The sequence below is a fragment of the Gouania willdenowi genome, chromosome 16, assembly GCF_900634775.1.
Source record: "Gouania willdenowi chromosome 16, fGouWil2.1, whole genome shotgun sequence".
In the NCBI taxonomy this organism is placed as follows: Eukaryota; Metazoa; Chordata; class Actinopteri; order Blenniiformes; family Gobiesocidae; genus Gouania; species Gouania willdenowi.
Genome location: NC_041059.1, coordinates 8,588,773 through 8,602,220, shown reverse-complemented (window position 1 = coordinate 8,602,220; position 13,448 = coordinate 8,588,773). Strand labels below are relative to the sequence as shown.

The 13,448-nt window shown below is 35.7% G+C and overlaps 1 protein-coding gene across 1 annotated transcript in view; it reads left to right on the top strand.

Annotated features, from left to right (window-relative positions):
- The first annotated feature begins 591 nt into the window (after positions 1-591).
- sh3bp5b (SH3-domain binding protein 5b (BTK-associated)) overlaps positions 592-13,448 on the top strand; it is a 31,783-nt gene continuing 18,926 nt past the window's right edge. Inside the window, exons 1-3 of the mRNA XM_028470413.1 lie at positions 592-924; positions 2,253-2,315; positions 6,601-6,729. Of these exons, the coding sequence (XP_028326214.1) occupies positions 841-924; positions 2,253-2,315; positions 6,601-6,729 (276 nt within the window). The 5' untranslated portion in view covers positions 592-840. The remainder of the gene's footprint in view (positions 925-2,252; positions 2,316-6,600; positions 6,730-13,448) is intronic.

Below are 13,448 nucleotides of genomic sequence, written 5' to 3'. Positions count from 1 at the left end.
TCCTAACAACTGAACTGCAGACCAGTACATTCATGATCGTAGATATAGAAATAATTATGTAAAAAAAAAAAAAGTAATCTAAATAATTAGCGACTTTGTAATTAATTATTCTTGATTAATCTATATTAATCTCCTAATAATATTTGACATTTTTGCAATCTAAATGGATTTTGGTATATGAGCTTAAACAACAAAATTGTGTTTTGTTGTTAACATAATGTGAAATACGAATAAAGAATATTATGATTGCATTGTTCACAAAGCTATATTCATGTATTTCCGGATTTTTTATTTATTTTTTGTCAACTTTGTAAAACAAATTTAGTTTTTGTGTTTAATCATACATTTTAATTATAATGCACTGTACATTTAGAAAAAATCTCAAAGTGCAACAAATAGGTGGATGAAAATAAAATAAAATAAAATTAAAAAAAATTAAATCAGGTGTATTACTCAGATGTGTCGGGCTTTGTAACAATATGATTGTTTTCAGGCCTATGAGAACCCTCTTTAGTCTGTGTGTGTAGACATGTTGTGAATGAAAGTACCTTCAGTCACCGCTGGGTGTCAGTAATGAGTCCATGAAGAAGAGCAGGAGGAGGAGTTACCCTCAGGGCTCAGTCAGTCAGTTCTCCCTCTGCTCACTGACGGATGTGAAGGACGGTAACAACCGACGCTTCTGCACTGACTGACGGAGACAAGTCCAGGATGTCCGTCTGTGGAAAACCTGACGTTTGTAAACAACCTCTGTGGTAGACTTAGAGAGGGTTTTAATCCCGGAGCTGAGACCGAGGAGTCTCTGTGTGTCGGTCTTTGTTCAGCCGTTGTTTGAGCTCCAGAATGGATCAGGATCAGGTAGAGAAGGAGAACAGGTTTGAGGACGAGCCTGAATATGAGGACGAGGAGGTGGATCCACGAATACAGGTTTATCATCATTACTACTAAATTATTTCTCATCAGTATGTTGTTTTATTTCATGGTGTGTTTTTGTTCATTGGAGCTCAGTATTCCTGCCTGTAGCAGCACCTTTACAATGAATGACCTGTGAATGTTTTCAATCCCAATCTGTGTCTAAATAGTCTAAATATTCAATTTAATCAAACCAATTAATGTTTGCATAAGGACTTTAAAAATAAAACCATTTCCACTGCTTTATTCAATACAAATGTCTAATGTTTCATATGGCTGTCATTACATTTTTATAATTTGTTTTCACCAAAAGCTGTTTGAAATGGAAAGTAAAATCAAAAATTAGAGAATGGACAACGGCAGCAATAATATTAGATTATAAAAGGCTGATTAATTACTGAACAAAGCTTAGCAAGTGTTTGACAAAGGTAAAAAAAAAAAGAAAAAAGTAGAGCCTGACCGATTAATCGGTCCGATTTCAGCTAATACCGATTAATCAGCATTGGTCATTATTGGAACTGATGTTTTCACTTTTTTGTTGCAATTCTGTCGCCCTGTGTTTTCTGCATTATAATGATCGAAGGGGCTATCCGTATGTAGCCGTACGGGCAATTCCTGTGCTATTCGTATGTGGCCTATGATGTTACTGAAAGTCATGTGACCATTCCATGCAAGAGATTAAAATCCACTTCAGAAGGTTAGGGTTAGTTATTCTGTAACGGATTCCGGATTTAAAAAAGTTTGTCTCATCAACAGTGAACTAAAGAGGAATTTCAGAAACGGTTCCTGAGTCGCGGTTACTCGTAGCGCTGGTAATGATCTTGGTATTGGAAATATCGGCGTCGGCCCTAACAATTCCATATCGGTTGAACTCTGAGTGATTAGTACTTTTGTTAATACTCCAACTATCAACCAATAGACAGTATATTGGTCATTGGCTTTATTTACCCCCAATATTGGTAATGATCCTAAAATCCCACGTTGGTCTGTAGTATGTTTGTAACAGTAATAATGATCAAGACCAAACAATGTCCATGCAATAAAGGCTCTCCCTCTGCAGTGCCGCACAATATTATCTGCTAATGATAGCCTTGCAGACTAAAAGCCAGGATGATAATATTGAAGGTCATGTTAGTAGTTAATCTACTTCCTAGCTGAACATTAGATTTCTTTTTGATTTTGAGTTCTTAGTTTGTTTACTTAAGAGAATACAAATAATCAATGCAATCCACTGTCTACCATGCAGCCCAGATGTTGTTATTCCCGTTCCAGCTGTTAAATTACACGACACACAGACCTTTTCTGGTTTCTCTTCTCACCATCATTCTTTTCCTGTCTTTCAGGGAGAACTGGAGAAACTCAACCAGTCCACCGACGACATCAACAGATGTGAGACGGAACTAGAGGTCAGTCTGTTAACAAGCACTTTAAGTGTGTTAGATCAGGTTTAATGCACACAAAACAGACATGTTAGCATGTAAGTGATGCTAATCTGGAACCTCTGTCTGAAAAAGCAGCAGTGACAGTGGGGGATTGTGTGTGTACTGATTACTGACTACTGACACAATAGTTTAACAGAATTACAACTGGACCTTTGATCTGATTTCAGGCCGAATCCTTCACCGTTCAACAACAAAGTCATGTTTTACTGTGTCAGCGACTTTAAGGACAAACAGAGGAAACTCTGCTTACTTTTTAGCATAAAATCACTATATTGGTCAATGGTGTTTTTCATTGAGTTGAACTGTTTTCTATTGAAAGTACAGTAAAGCACATTTGTAACAGTTTTTTTCCCTTGGGCGATCAAGGCTGTTCCGTTTGCATAACTCATCTCTGAAGCCAATTAAAGCATTGTAAAGACATTCTTTTCTCATGGTTTGTAGGTCAGTGAAATGGCCTGCAGCTTTATATGGTTCAAAGTCTTTGGTCTTTAAAGAAACTGCATGATTGTAAGGAGCAAGAGAAAGGACTGCACTCTGTGTCTTCTAGCTAAATAATAATGACCTTATGTTAAAGTAATCTCTTTTTCTGTATTTTTCTTTCTTTATATTTTTCTTTACCTTTTCTCCTTCTCCCGTCTCCTATAATTCAAGCCAATAGTCAGACTTTCTGTTTTTTTAACACGTCATTGAGGATTAATCTTGTGGAATTTATATCATATTACATTTCTGTCTGTGGAAGGGTATTTTGAAGTGTAAAATACAAGGGTGTAAGAAAAATATCGATTCGGCAATATATCGTGATAATTCAGTGCACGATTATCCTGTTGATCCAAAAAATGTCCAAATTGTTAGTTTTTTTTATCTTTTTTTTATTTTATTTAATTGCGCTAACATGCATAGCACGTAAACGTCCACATCAGACCTTGTTAAACTACCTGACTCCTCAATGTATTTTAGCTTGGAAGTTGATTGCCCTTTATTTTCATAAAACATACTGGACACTTTTATAGACTTATGTTTTTACTTTTTTTTTATTAACAGAGTCAGAATCTGTTGTAGAAGCAAAAGTGGAACTTTTTTAAAAAATGTAATTTGACAATTTGATAAACACACTACTTGTTTTTCATATTGGTCCTTTCAGTTAGTAATCATTTACTTGTTCTCGCAAGTTTAAAAAAAAAAATATATATATATATATATATATATATATATATATATATATATTATACTTTTATAATAAAGGTGAAATTTGTAATTATTGATATTGTGTTGTTTAGTATCGGGATGTATCGTATTGTGGCATGAAACTTGAGAATCGTATTGTCAGATTCATAGCAATTCACAACCCTAGTAAAATATTTATATTTAAAATAAAAATATAAAACACTTCAATTTAAGAAGCTTACTTTCTGAGTTTGAGCAATGAATCTGCAGCAGCAGATTTGAGAAGACTAAATCTAATGTTTAAATACTTAAATGTGATGGAGATTGTATGGAAAGCTTTTCTGGTGGCTAATAAATGTAATCAAGTAGAACTTTTTCAATTTCTTCTTTAACATTAATACCAAAAGCAAGTTGAATTAAATGAAATAATGGGTGATTTGTCCACCATAGAGAATCATTGTGAAGCAGAGACCTAGTAATACAGTGTACTTCATGGAGGTTGGATTAATGGGTCGCTATGGCAGTGACTACCAGTAAATGCTGATTCAGTCACTTTTATTTGTCAATATTTATTCATGTGAACAAAAAAAAATCTCTATTCCCCAAGTAAAAGAAAAGTCCAGACTGTTGTCGCTTTATTGACAGGAACATTTCAAAATGTTCAGGTGAAAGAAAAAAGCTTCCCAAACAAATATTGAGTGTGTCAACTTTTGAATATCCTAAAACCTTCTGCTTTCCTTTTTGCATTTGATTTCTAAATCACTTGTTTACTGACCAGCATTCTAGTGACCTTAAGTTCTGGGTCAAAGTTGTTGTGAGAACCAATTCATCCACATCAGAAACTCACTGACCGTTAAAGTTTTTGGACTTGTTTTTCCTCTTGAAATGGTTGATGCTTCTCAACTTAATTAATCCAGATATAGTCAGGGAAAATATCCCGCAAACAAAGCTCTTTAAGATAAAAAGCAAACAGTTCACTTATGGTCAGTTAATAAAATGGTGTCTGACTTTAAATTCTGCACAGTCTCTCCCTATCAGATCAGTAATTGGCTGCTTTTGCTTAATGTGGGGCAAGCCTTGTTTTCCGCCTCATTGAGAACATCATGTTAATAATTGTCTTTTATTAAATTAGGTTTAATGGCTGTAAATTATGGTTTCCTGTGCCTTTCAGATTGTGCTTCACCCAAAAACTGAAGAAGCAGAGACTAATGGAACAAAACTTATCAGGTTACATTGTTCTTTAGTAACACTAATCAAAAGAACGGTTTCTAAGAACAGAAAAATAATGTTCCCTAGGCTCTAGTTTAACAAATAAAGGATGTTAAAAACTTTGCCATTCATTCGTTGACTTCTAAACATGTCATGAATAGTCTTGGATGAAAATAGGTCAAAGCTTGATGAAATTGCACCATAGAAAACAGATTACATGTGTATTTAATATTGCATGTTTTTGTAGGCTGTCCATGCACATTTTAAAAAGTTTTTTCCTCCTTTGATATATAAAAGGAAATCCATTGCCACATGATCTCTTTGAAGACGATAATGCAGCAGCAGACACATAAATGTTTTACAGAATCAATGACTTGCTAGTTATGTTTAGACTAAGAAGGGTCAACTGTGTTGATATACACATGAATCAATTTTTGACATCTGAAAACATCTCCTAATTTGTTTTTTGCCTTTGATCCCAGAGACGGTTTAATCAATAGGAAGCATAACCTTGTCCATTTGCTTTGACTAAATTGATCAGATATCTCTTTACACCATCAAATCAAACTAAAGCTCCTTAACTTTGTTAAGTTTGAATTAATAGTTGGCGAGGCATTAAAATAAATTAGATTGGGGGTATTTCTTAATTGAATAAATGGGGCGTAATTATCCCTGGATTTAGCAGTACAGTAACAATAAAAAGTTGTAGTTTATACACATGGTGATGCTAAAAAAGTAAATATATTTAGTTTTACAGTCAATTTACTGCCTTTAGATTAAAACCAACAACAAAAAGCCCAATGCTAGGTACATAACACACTGTTTCTAAGAATTCAATAAGCTAAATTATTTGACGATTATGGTCACACATTGAAAGGAAATTTTGTTCAATGGTAGCAGTCTGTGCACTGTGTCTCAATTTGTTGCCAAGTTATAGGGGGGAAAAAAATTTTTTTATGTGATGTCATGAACTTTGACCCCTACTGATCTTTTTACTGGCAGGTTATACAACTTCAGTCTAAATAAATAAAATACTCCACTTGAGATGAGCTTTTCATAAATGTAAGCATCAAACTTGTACAATAAATATTCATAGAGATATGGAAAAAAAGGTTGACAAATCATCCTTAACATTGCCACTATGAGATGACATATGTGTCGTTAGTGCTGCATTAATAGCCTAGGAGGAGTTTTAGGAAAAGGAGTTGCGGAAGAAAAATAATAAGAACTCCTACGATTACAATGCATTTGTCAATTTTCAATTGCCAAATACAAATATAATGTAAAGTGCAGATCTATAAGAATCGTCATTTAAAGTTTGTAGAATGAACATTTCCTCCTGTTATTAGTGATTAAATAATGGAAATCATCACTACCTGCCATTGTTAGAAAGGTAATGAGACTGTAATCTGGTGCATGAAAAAAAACTGACCCACTGAAAACAGGTCCATGGTCCACTTTTGGGTTTTGACGTCTCAGTTGAAAAACTCTTTATTAGACCGTGAAAATATTCTAAATATTTATTTGCATTCATATACTTATAAAAGTTGTATACAGTAAATGTTTCACTATTAGTCATGTAAAGCACAATGAGTTAACCTTTGTATAAAACACACTATACAAATATCGGTACATTCGTAGTAGTGCATTATTTTAACCAAAACTATAAGGATCTATTTTCTTAAACCAAAAATCCCACTACCTACTCTAACACAAACATAGCTACCAAAAATGTGTTCATTCATGTCGAATGATTAGTGACACTTTTCTTTTTCTTTAATGCGTGACTTTTGCGTTCTTTTGTCCATGCTGAGTTGGGCCTCTCTCTTTGTAAACACCATGTGTGTGTGTGTGTTTATGTGTTTTCTTTGATCAGGCTGCGAGGCAGAAGTTTCGTTCTGTTCTGGTGGAAGCCACCGTGAAACTCGACGAACTAGTGAAGAAGATTGGAAAGGCCGTGGAAGAGTCCAAGCCTTACTGGGAGGCCCGCAGACTGGCCAGGCAGGTCAGTGTGAAATAACACCTGAAAATATGATAATTGGGGAAAAACTTTCACTTCAGTCAATTGAGATTAAATCAGGTCAGATTAAGTTTGGGAATAACATTTTCTCTAATTGTATTTAGTATTTTTAAGTTGTTTTTTTTTTGATTTTTATAGCTATTGTATAACTTCTGAGGTCAGACTTAATTGAAGGAAAAATAATAATATTTTTGAAAAATGTAAATCATAAATGAGACTTTTCTAATGCAAGGGTTCTCAACTGTTTCACCCTGAGACCCACATTTTGCCACAGTCATTAAATCACGACGCACTTTTTTTTTAGAATTCAACCAACCAAATTTAGTTTTTCAAAAACTGCTGTTGAAAGCACACATATATAATCTTTTTTTAAAACCCAAATCTATATATTTTTCTGTGCAACATGCATTTCACAGCATGCCTGTCAAAGGAAAAAAATCTTTCAAAATAAAAAACAAGTCCAACATGAGATACAATAAGTATTAATTTTTGACCAGCTGTCCGTGACCCACCCAGTACAGTAAATAACTGAAACTAAACTGTATTTAGTGCCTCCTGAATAGATTTATTTAGTTTTTATCATTTACGTTCATCTCACTGACTCACCCTTGTATTTTCAGTTCATGTTCTAATCAAGATAATTAATTACTATCATCATTTTATGTAGTTTTTGTTTCATTCTGTGTGCTTTTGTTGTCGTTTCTGTTTATTTGTCTATATTTTGTCATTGTTCATTTGTTCTTATTTTTTTAATTCAGTATATTTTCCTGTTATTTTGTGTGTTTTTGGTGTCGTTTTGTGAGTTGCTGGTATTATTTAGTATGATTATCATTTTTAACTAAAAATAAACCTAAAACTGCAACTTTTTTTAATGCTTCCATTTGTTATCATCTCTCTCTCTTTCTCTCTCTCTCTCTCTCTCTCTCTCTCCCTCTCTCTCTCTCTCTCTCTCTCGCTCTCTCTTTCTCTTTTTCTTTCTCTCTCTCTCTCTGCCCCTGTAGTGGCATTGCGTACCCCTATTTGAGAAACACTGCTCTTGGCAAGGGTAATTGGTTAAGAAGTATCTTCAGTATTCACGTTTCCACAATGATGAATAATAACAGTGAAGTTGAAGGTTAGTTTCCCCACAGCGTGTTGAAATATTGACAGTGATGAAAGACTTTTCCTGCTGTGACCTCTGAGTTCCTCTAAAAGAGTTGATGTGCTTCTTTAACCCTGCGACAGAGGCTCTCTGTGAACAGCATTATCAGGAGTAATCGCTCTACTTTTCGGCTCCTTATTGAACATGTTTTTCTTCAAAGAGAATTCTGCCACATCCAGATTATACCAGCCAGTGTAATTAACAAAAGCAATGATGCTGCTGCTCAGTGCAGTGGCCTACATTATGAGCATATGCCTTTGTGTGCATCCCATTGCAGATTTAGTGTTCAGGCTTTGCATCAACTGATGAGAAGGAGTGTGTGAGGTTCTTCTCACATGGATTCAAAATGCAGACTGTGATTATTTTATGTATTGGCTGCAATACAATTACTGGACAATTACTAATGTTTTTCATAACACAGATGAAGACATAGGCTGTGTTTGAAATGGCACACTAACTATACACTACAAACTCAAGGAGTATGAATATACTACTATATACTATGGATGATTAGGATAATGAACATTACCACTGAAGTATACTTCCAAGTTTCCCAAGATGCATTTCAAACCTACAACGACAAAAACCTGAAGCACACTGAGGCTAAATACCTCCGTTAATTCTCCACCTTTGAAAGTTCTGAAAACATTTGAAGCAAGAAAGTGACCAAGTAGAATATCAACATGTGATCATTCAATTCATAAAACTCACGTATACACATTTCTTTTTGACATTTCGAAGATGCTATTTTATCCATCATTTACTACTGATGAAAATTTCAGTAACTTCAAAACAAGAGCCCTATTTACAAAAGTGTTAAAAACTAATAGAAGACAAGAAAGGGGATGTTTGATTTTTAGCTTGAAGGTGGTACCTGGACGATTTTACGTTCCACTCGCCATGCATCATAGGTGGTTGAGTTTGACTATGTCCACTGTGCGTACTTAAAAATGTCCCGATATAGAGGGTTTTCACCTTCGTCACATGCTGGCCAGTAACTCGGATGCGCAGCCCTATTGGAGGCACTCGGAGGTAAACACTGCGATGAATAAATGTCCAAAACCACAGAAAAGCTCCTCAAAATGCATCATAGATGCAAAGGCATACAGTACAGGGAATGACTTGGTCCACAGGAAAGGGCACGATATTTGGAAAAGTTAGGGTTTATTGGTGGTGCGGATCCAGTTGGCTCCCTCATCTTGGATCAATGATGACATGGAAAGTCTTCCATCTATTATGTATCCTGATATCGTCATCTACCTGGTTTTAACCCTAGCCCAATCTGGGTCATCCTTTTCATAAAGGTCAGACCTTTTACCTGTAATACAATGAGAAATCCAGCACATTTTAGCTTTATATTTCAAGAACTGTGTTGCTACTGTAGCAGGTTATTAAATGTGATTATATTAAGTCAATGATGCGACATGCTGTAGCTTGATATGAATTGTATTACAGTTGTGTGCGAAAGTCAGGGCACCCCTTTAAAAACAGCATATTTTATATATTTAAAAAGTTATATTCATATTTACTGTCTCTCTGGTATATGTGAAAAAAAGACAATATTGTCAGGAAACATTAATGCATAGTTACATTTTATTTTATAAATTGAACAAATTACAAAAATGAAAAACATAATTTTGGCATGTGCAAAAGTCGGGGCACCCTGAGAGTTTCAAAGTGTCAGATTATTTTTACAAGCTCAGACCTCTACCAGCTCATTGGTCCTGAAGCATGTGTCAACAATTGTCATTAGGGAGTGCCAGCTGGTGCCAATTTGAGGGTTTCTTAAATACGGCGACTCCACAAACCTTGTACAAACACTCAGCAACCATGGGTTCCTCTAAGAAGCTGTGTAAGACAGAAAAAATGAAAGTAATTGATGCCCACAATGCCGGGGAGGGCTACAAGAAGATAGCAAAGCGTTTTCAGCTTGCAGTTTCCACAGTGCGAGGCATAATTAAGAGATGGCAGGTGAGGGGAACTGTGGAGGTCAAGAAGAGATCTGGAAGACCAAGGAAACTCTCGGAGAGAACAGCTCGTAGTCTGGTCAGAAAGGTAAACCAAAACCCACATTTGACTTCAAAAGACCTCCAGGAAGATTTAGCAGACTCAGGAGTGGTGGTGCACCCTTCCACTGTGCGCCGATACTTGCACAAACAAGACCTTCATGGAAGAGTCTGTAGAAAAAAACCTTATCTACGACCTCATCATAAAATACAACGTCAAAAATATGCAACAGAACATCTACAGAAGCCTGATGACTTTTGGAAACAAGTGCTGTGGACTGATGAAGTTAAAATAGAACTCTTTGGCCACAATAAGCAAAGGTATGTTTGGAGAAAAAAAGGAGCAGCATTTCATGAAAAGAACACCTTGCCAACTGTTAAATATGGGGGTGGATCCATCATGCTTTGGGGTTGTGTTGCAGCTAGTGGGACAGGAAACATTGCTCGGGTGGAGGGAAGAATGGATTCAATTAAATACCAGCAAATTCTGGAGGCAAATATCACAGCATCTGTAAAAAAGCTAAAGCTGAAAAAGAGGATGGCTTCTACAACAGGATAATGATCCTAAACATACCTCCAAATCCACCATGGACTACTTCAAGAAACGCAAGCTGAAGGTTTTGGAATGGCCTTCACAGTCTCCCGACTTAAACATTATCGAAAATCTGTGGGTAGATCTTAAAAGAGCTGTGCATGCAAGACGTCCTAGGAATATTGCAGAACTGGAAGCCTTTTGCAAGGAAGAATGGGGAAAAATCCCAAATAATAGAATCCAGAGACTTGTTGTTGGCTATAAGAAGCGTTTACAAGCTGTGATATCTGCCAGAGGGGGTGTTACTAAGTACTGAAGGTACTGATGCTGTAGGGTGCCCCGACTTTTGCACATGCCAAAATTATGTTTTTCATTTTTGTAATTTTGTTCAATTTATAAAATAAAATGTAACTATGCATTAATGTTTCCTGACAATATTGTCTTTTTTTTTCCCATATACCAGAGAGACAGTAAATATGAATATAACTTTTTAAATATATAAAATATGCTGTTTTTAAAGGGGTGCCCTGACTTTCGCACACAACTGTATCATCACAATAGATAATTAGTTAAGAGCCACTGCTATCAACATTTCACTTACCTGACAAGAAATTGGCCCATCAAATGCGGATGTTGACCAGATTTTGGCCTCGTAGATCCTGGTTTAGCTTCGCTAGCCACAAGCGCCTCCTTTCCTCTGATAATTTTTGACATTGTTCTCCCTGATTTGTTTGAACTTTTGGCAGTCTATAAAATTGACCGATTGGTACAGCCAAAAACACGGCAATAATTCACCATTTTATTTTGTTTGACGTTCGAGATCTGCTTTGTTTACCTGCTGAGTACCTCCAATATGGCTACTTCCAGTTTGATGACAAGGTGATGACACACTGTTAAAACCCTCTAGTCTATAGTATGGGTCCAGGTGTTTCTCGCATTCTCAATCTTTTCATACTATCTAATATGAATGCACTACATTTTGATGTCAAACTTAGTATGATTTAGAATATTTCCAACATGACCATAGTGTAGGCCTCATAGAGCAATAACTCAAAGGTATTTTTTTTTTAAAAATTGACAATTTTACTCACAAAGGTGGAAATTGCTGCTACAAGTTTGTTATTGATTTCATTATAAACAGTCAGTTTGTTGACAAATAGTCATTTGCATTGCGTTGTGGGATTTGGAGTCCCGTAGAAGAATGCAATGATGGCGTCAAAGTGGAAAAGTTTTGGAAAATCACTTCTGAATGACATTTAGATACAGAAATCTACATGGTCTATATGGTCCCCAGCAGCTTTGAACATTTATAGAATACATTCATTGAATAATTATTAACCATAACCTGGATGTCAATAAATAAAAAAAATGAAATAGTTCAACAAAGTGCTTCCTTTCACACCGCATACATTTATTCTAAGCAGGATGTTACTTGGCAAACTTTTTGTAAACATCATTATCTCTCTCTCGCTCTGCCTGCATTTAATAAGATATAATGATAGTTTGCTGTTGCAGACAAATACTGAGGAGTGGCAGGCGTGTATATCATGGGAAACAAGTGACTCTGTTGGACTTTGACTCAAAAGATAATTAGATATAGACCCGTAACCCCAACAGTGTTAGCTAATCTACATTTGGCAGACTGCTAATCATTTAAAAGGGAGACATTATGCTGACAGTTTTTTACTTTGTCAACATCCCAGAGCTCCTTAACAATAACAATTGAAAAAACACTGAATTTTTAGGGGAAACCATAAAAAAAATTACAATTATCTGCAATAAGAAGGCCATGACATACAATGCATCGTCCCATTGTTGACATTTGATCATTTCATAGAACTTCATCACTTTCAGTTTGCCCCCACCTTGTGTTTTTGCAGATTATTCATATCGGAAAGAAACTTTTTTATTTTTTAAAACTGTGATTAAAATGTTTGGCAGCATTTAAAGAAGTAGGGCAGCGTGACGAAGCATAAAGTGATGGCCCGAGTGCAGCCGCTTTGAGGACAAGCTTTTTCTGAGTGCTGACTCTGGTCGATTAAAGCAGAGCAGCAGTAAAAATCTCCCCAGTTCAACTTTTATGAGTTTTTTTTTTGTGACAGTGTCATAAAAAATGCAGTAAGCAGGAAATGTATTCCACTTCACTTTTTAAGACTGAGATAGGGCTGTACATGGAATTTAATGTAAAAACTGTGCACAAGTCGAGGGTTTAACTTAGATTAAGGACAAGATAGAAACAATCAGGATTGGATGGACAAGAATGTTAAGATTAGATTATGTTTTTGCAAAAAATCAAGGCTTTATTTACATGCAGTGATGCTGAAAATGTACGGATGATGCAGAAAACTGTTGATGACAGACATGAAGGAAGGAACAGCTACTGATAAAGTTTTTTTTAATTAGAATCTGAGTTATCAGATTAGAACACAGATGTTCAGGACTAGTAAAGGCTTCATAAGGTTGGTAGTGTCCTACTTCTCTATTCTAATCCTTTGCTTCTTATCCTGTTCAGTGCTGCAGGGCGGCCTGTCCCATATGAGTCAGGGCAGGAGGCAGATACACCATGACCATTACACACACACACACACACACACACACACATACGATATCATTTAATACCTAAATCCCAGACAGACCTAAGATTTCTTCAGGTTATTAGAAATTTCAAAAATGTCATATGTTCATATGTTCACGTTTAAAGAAGCTGCACATTGTTGTAACTCTCTACCACTCTATAACTTTAAATCTTTATATCAGAATTTACATAGCAAATGGTAGAAACTTGGATTCTCTTTTTTTTTGTTCTAGTTTTTTTTTTTGAGGTATTCTGCGAGACATTCCATTTCGGCTAGATTAAGATCTTTCCGTGCAAACCCCAAAATAAAGCTTCTTGTTGCCGTTTTTAGTCCGTGAAAACACTGGAAACTTATCGGGAAGTCACTTTGGCAGAGTTTTCGAGGGCAAACACAAGAAGAAAGTTAACACTTCTTTGCATCGGTTTCCAGGACTCCACATCCCACAATGC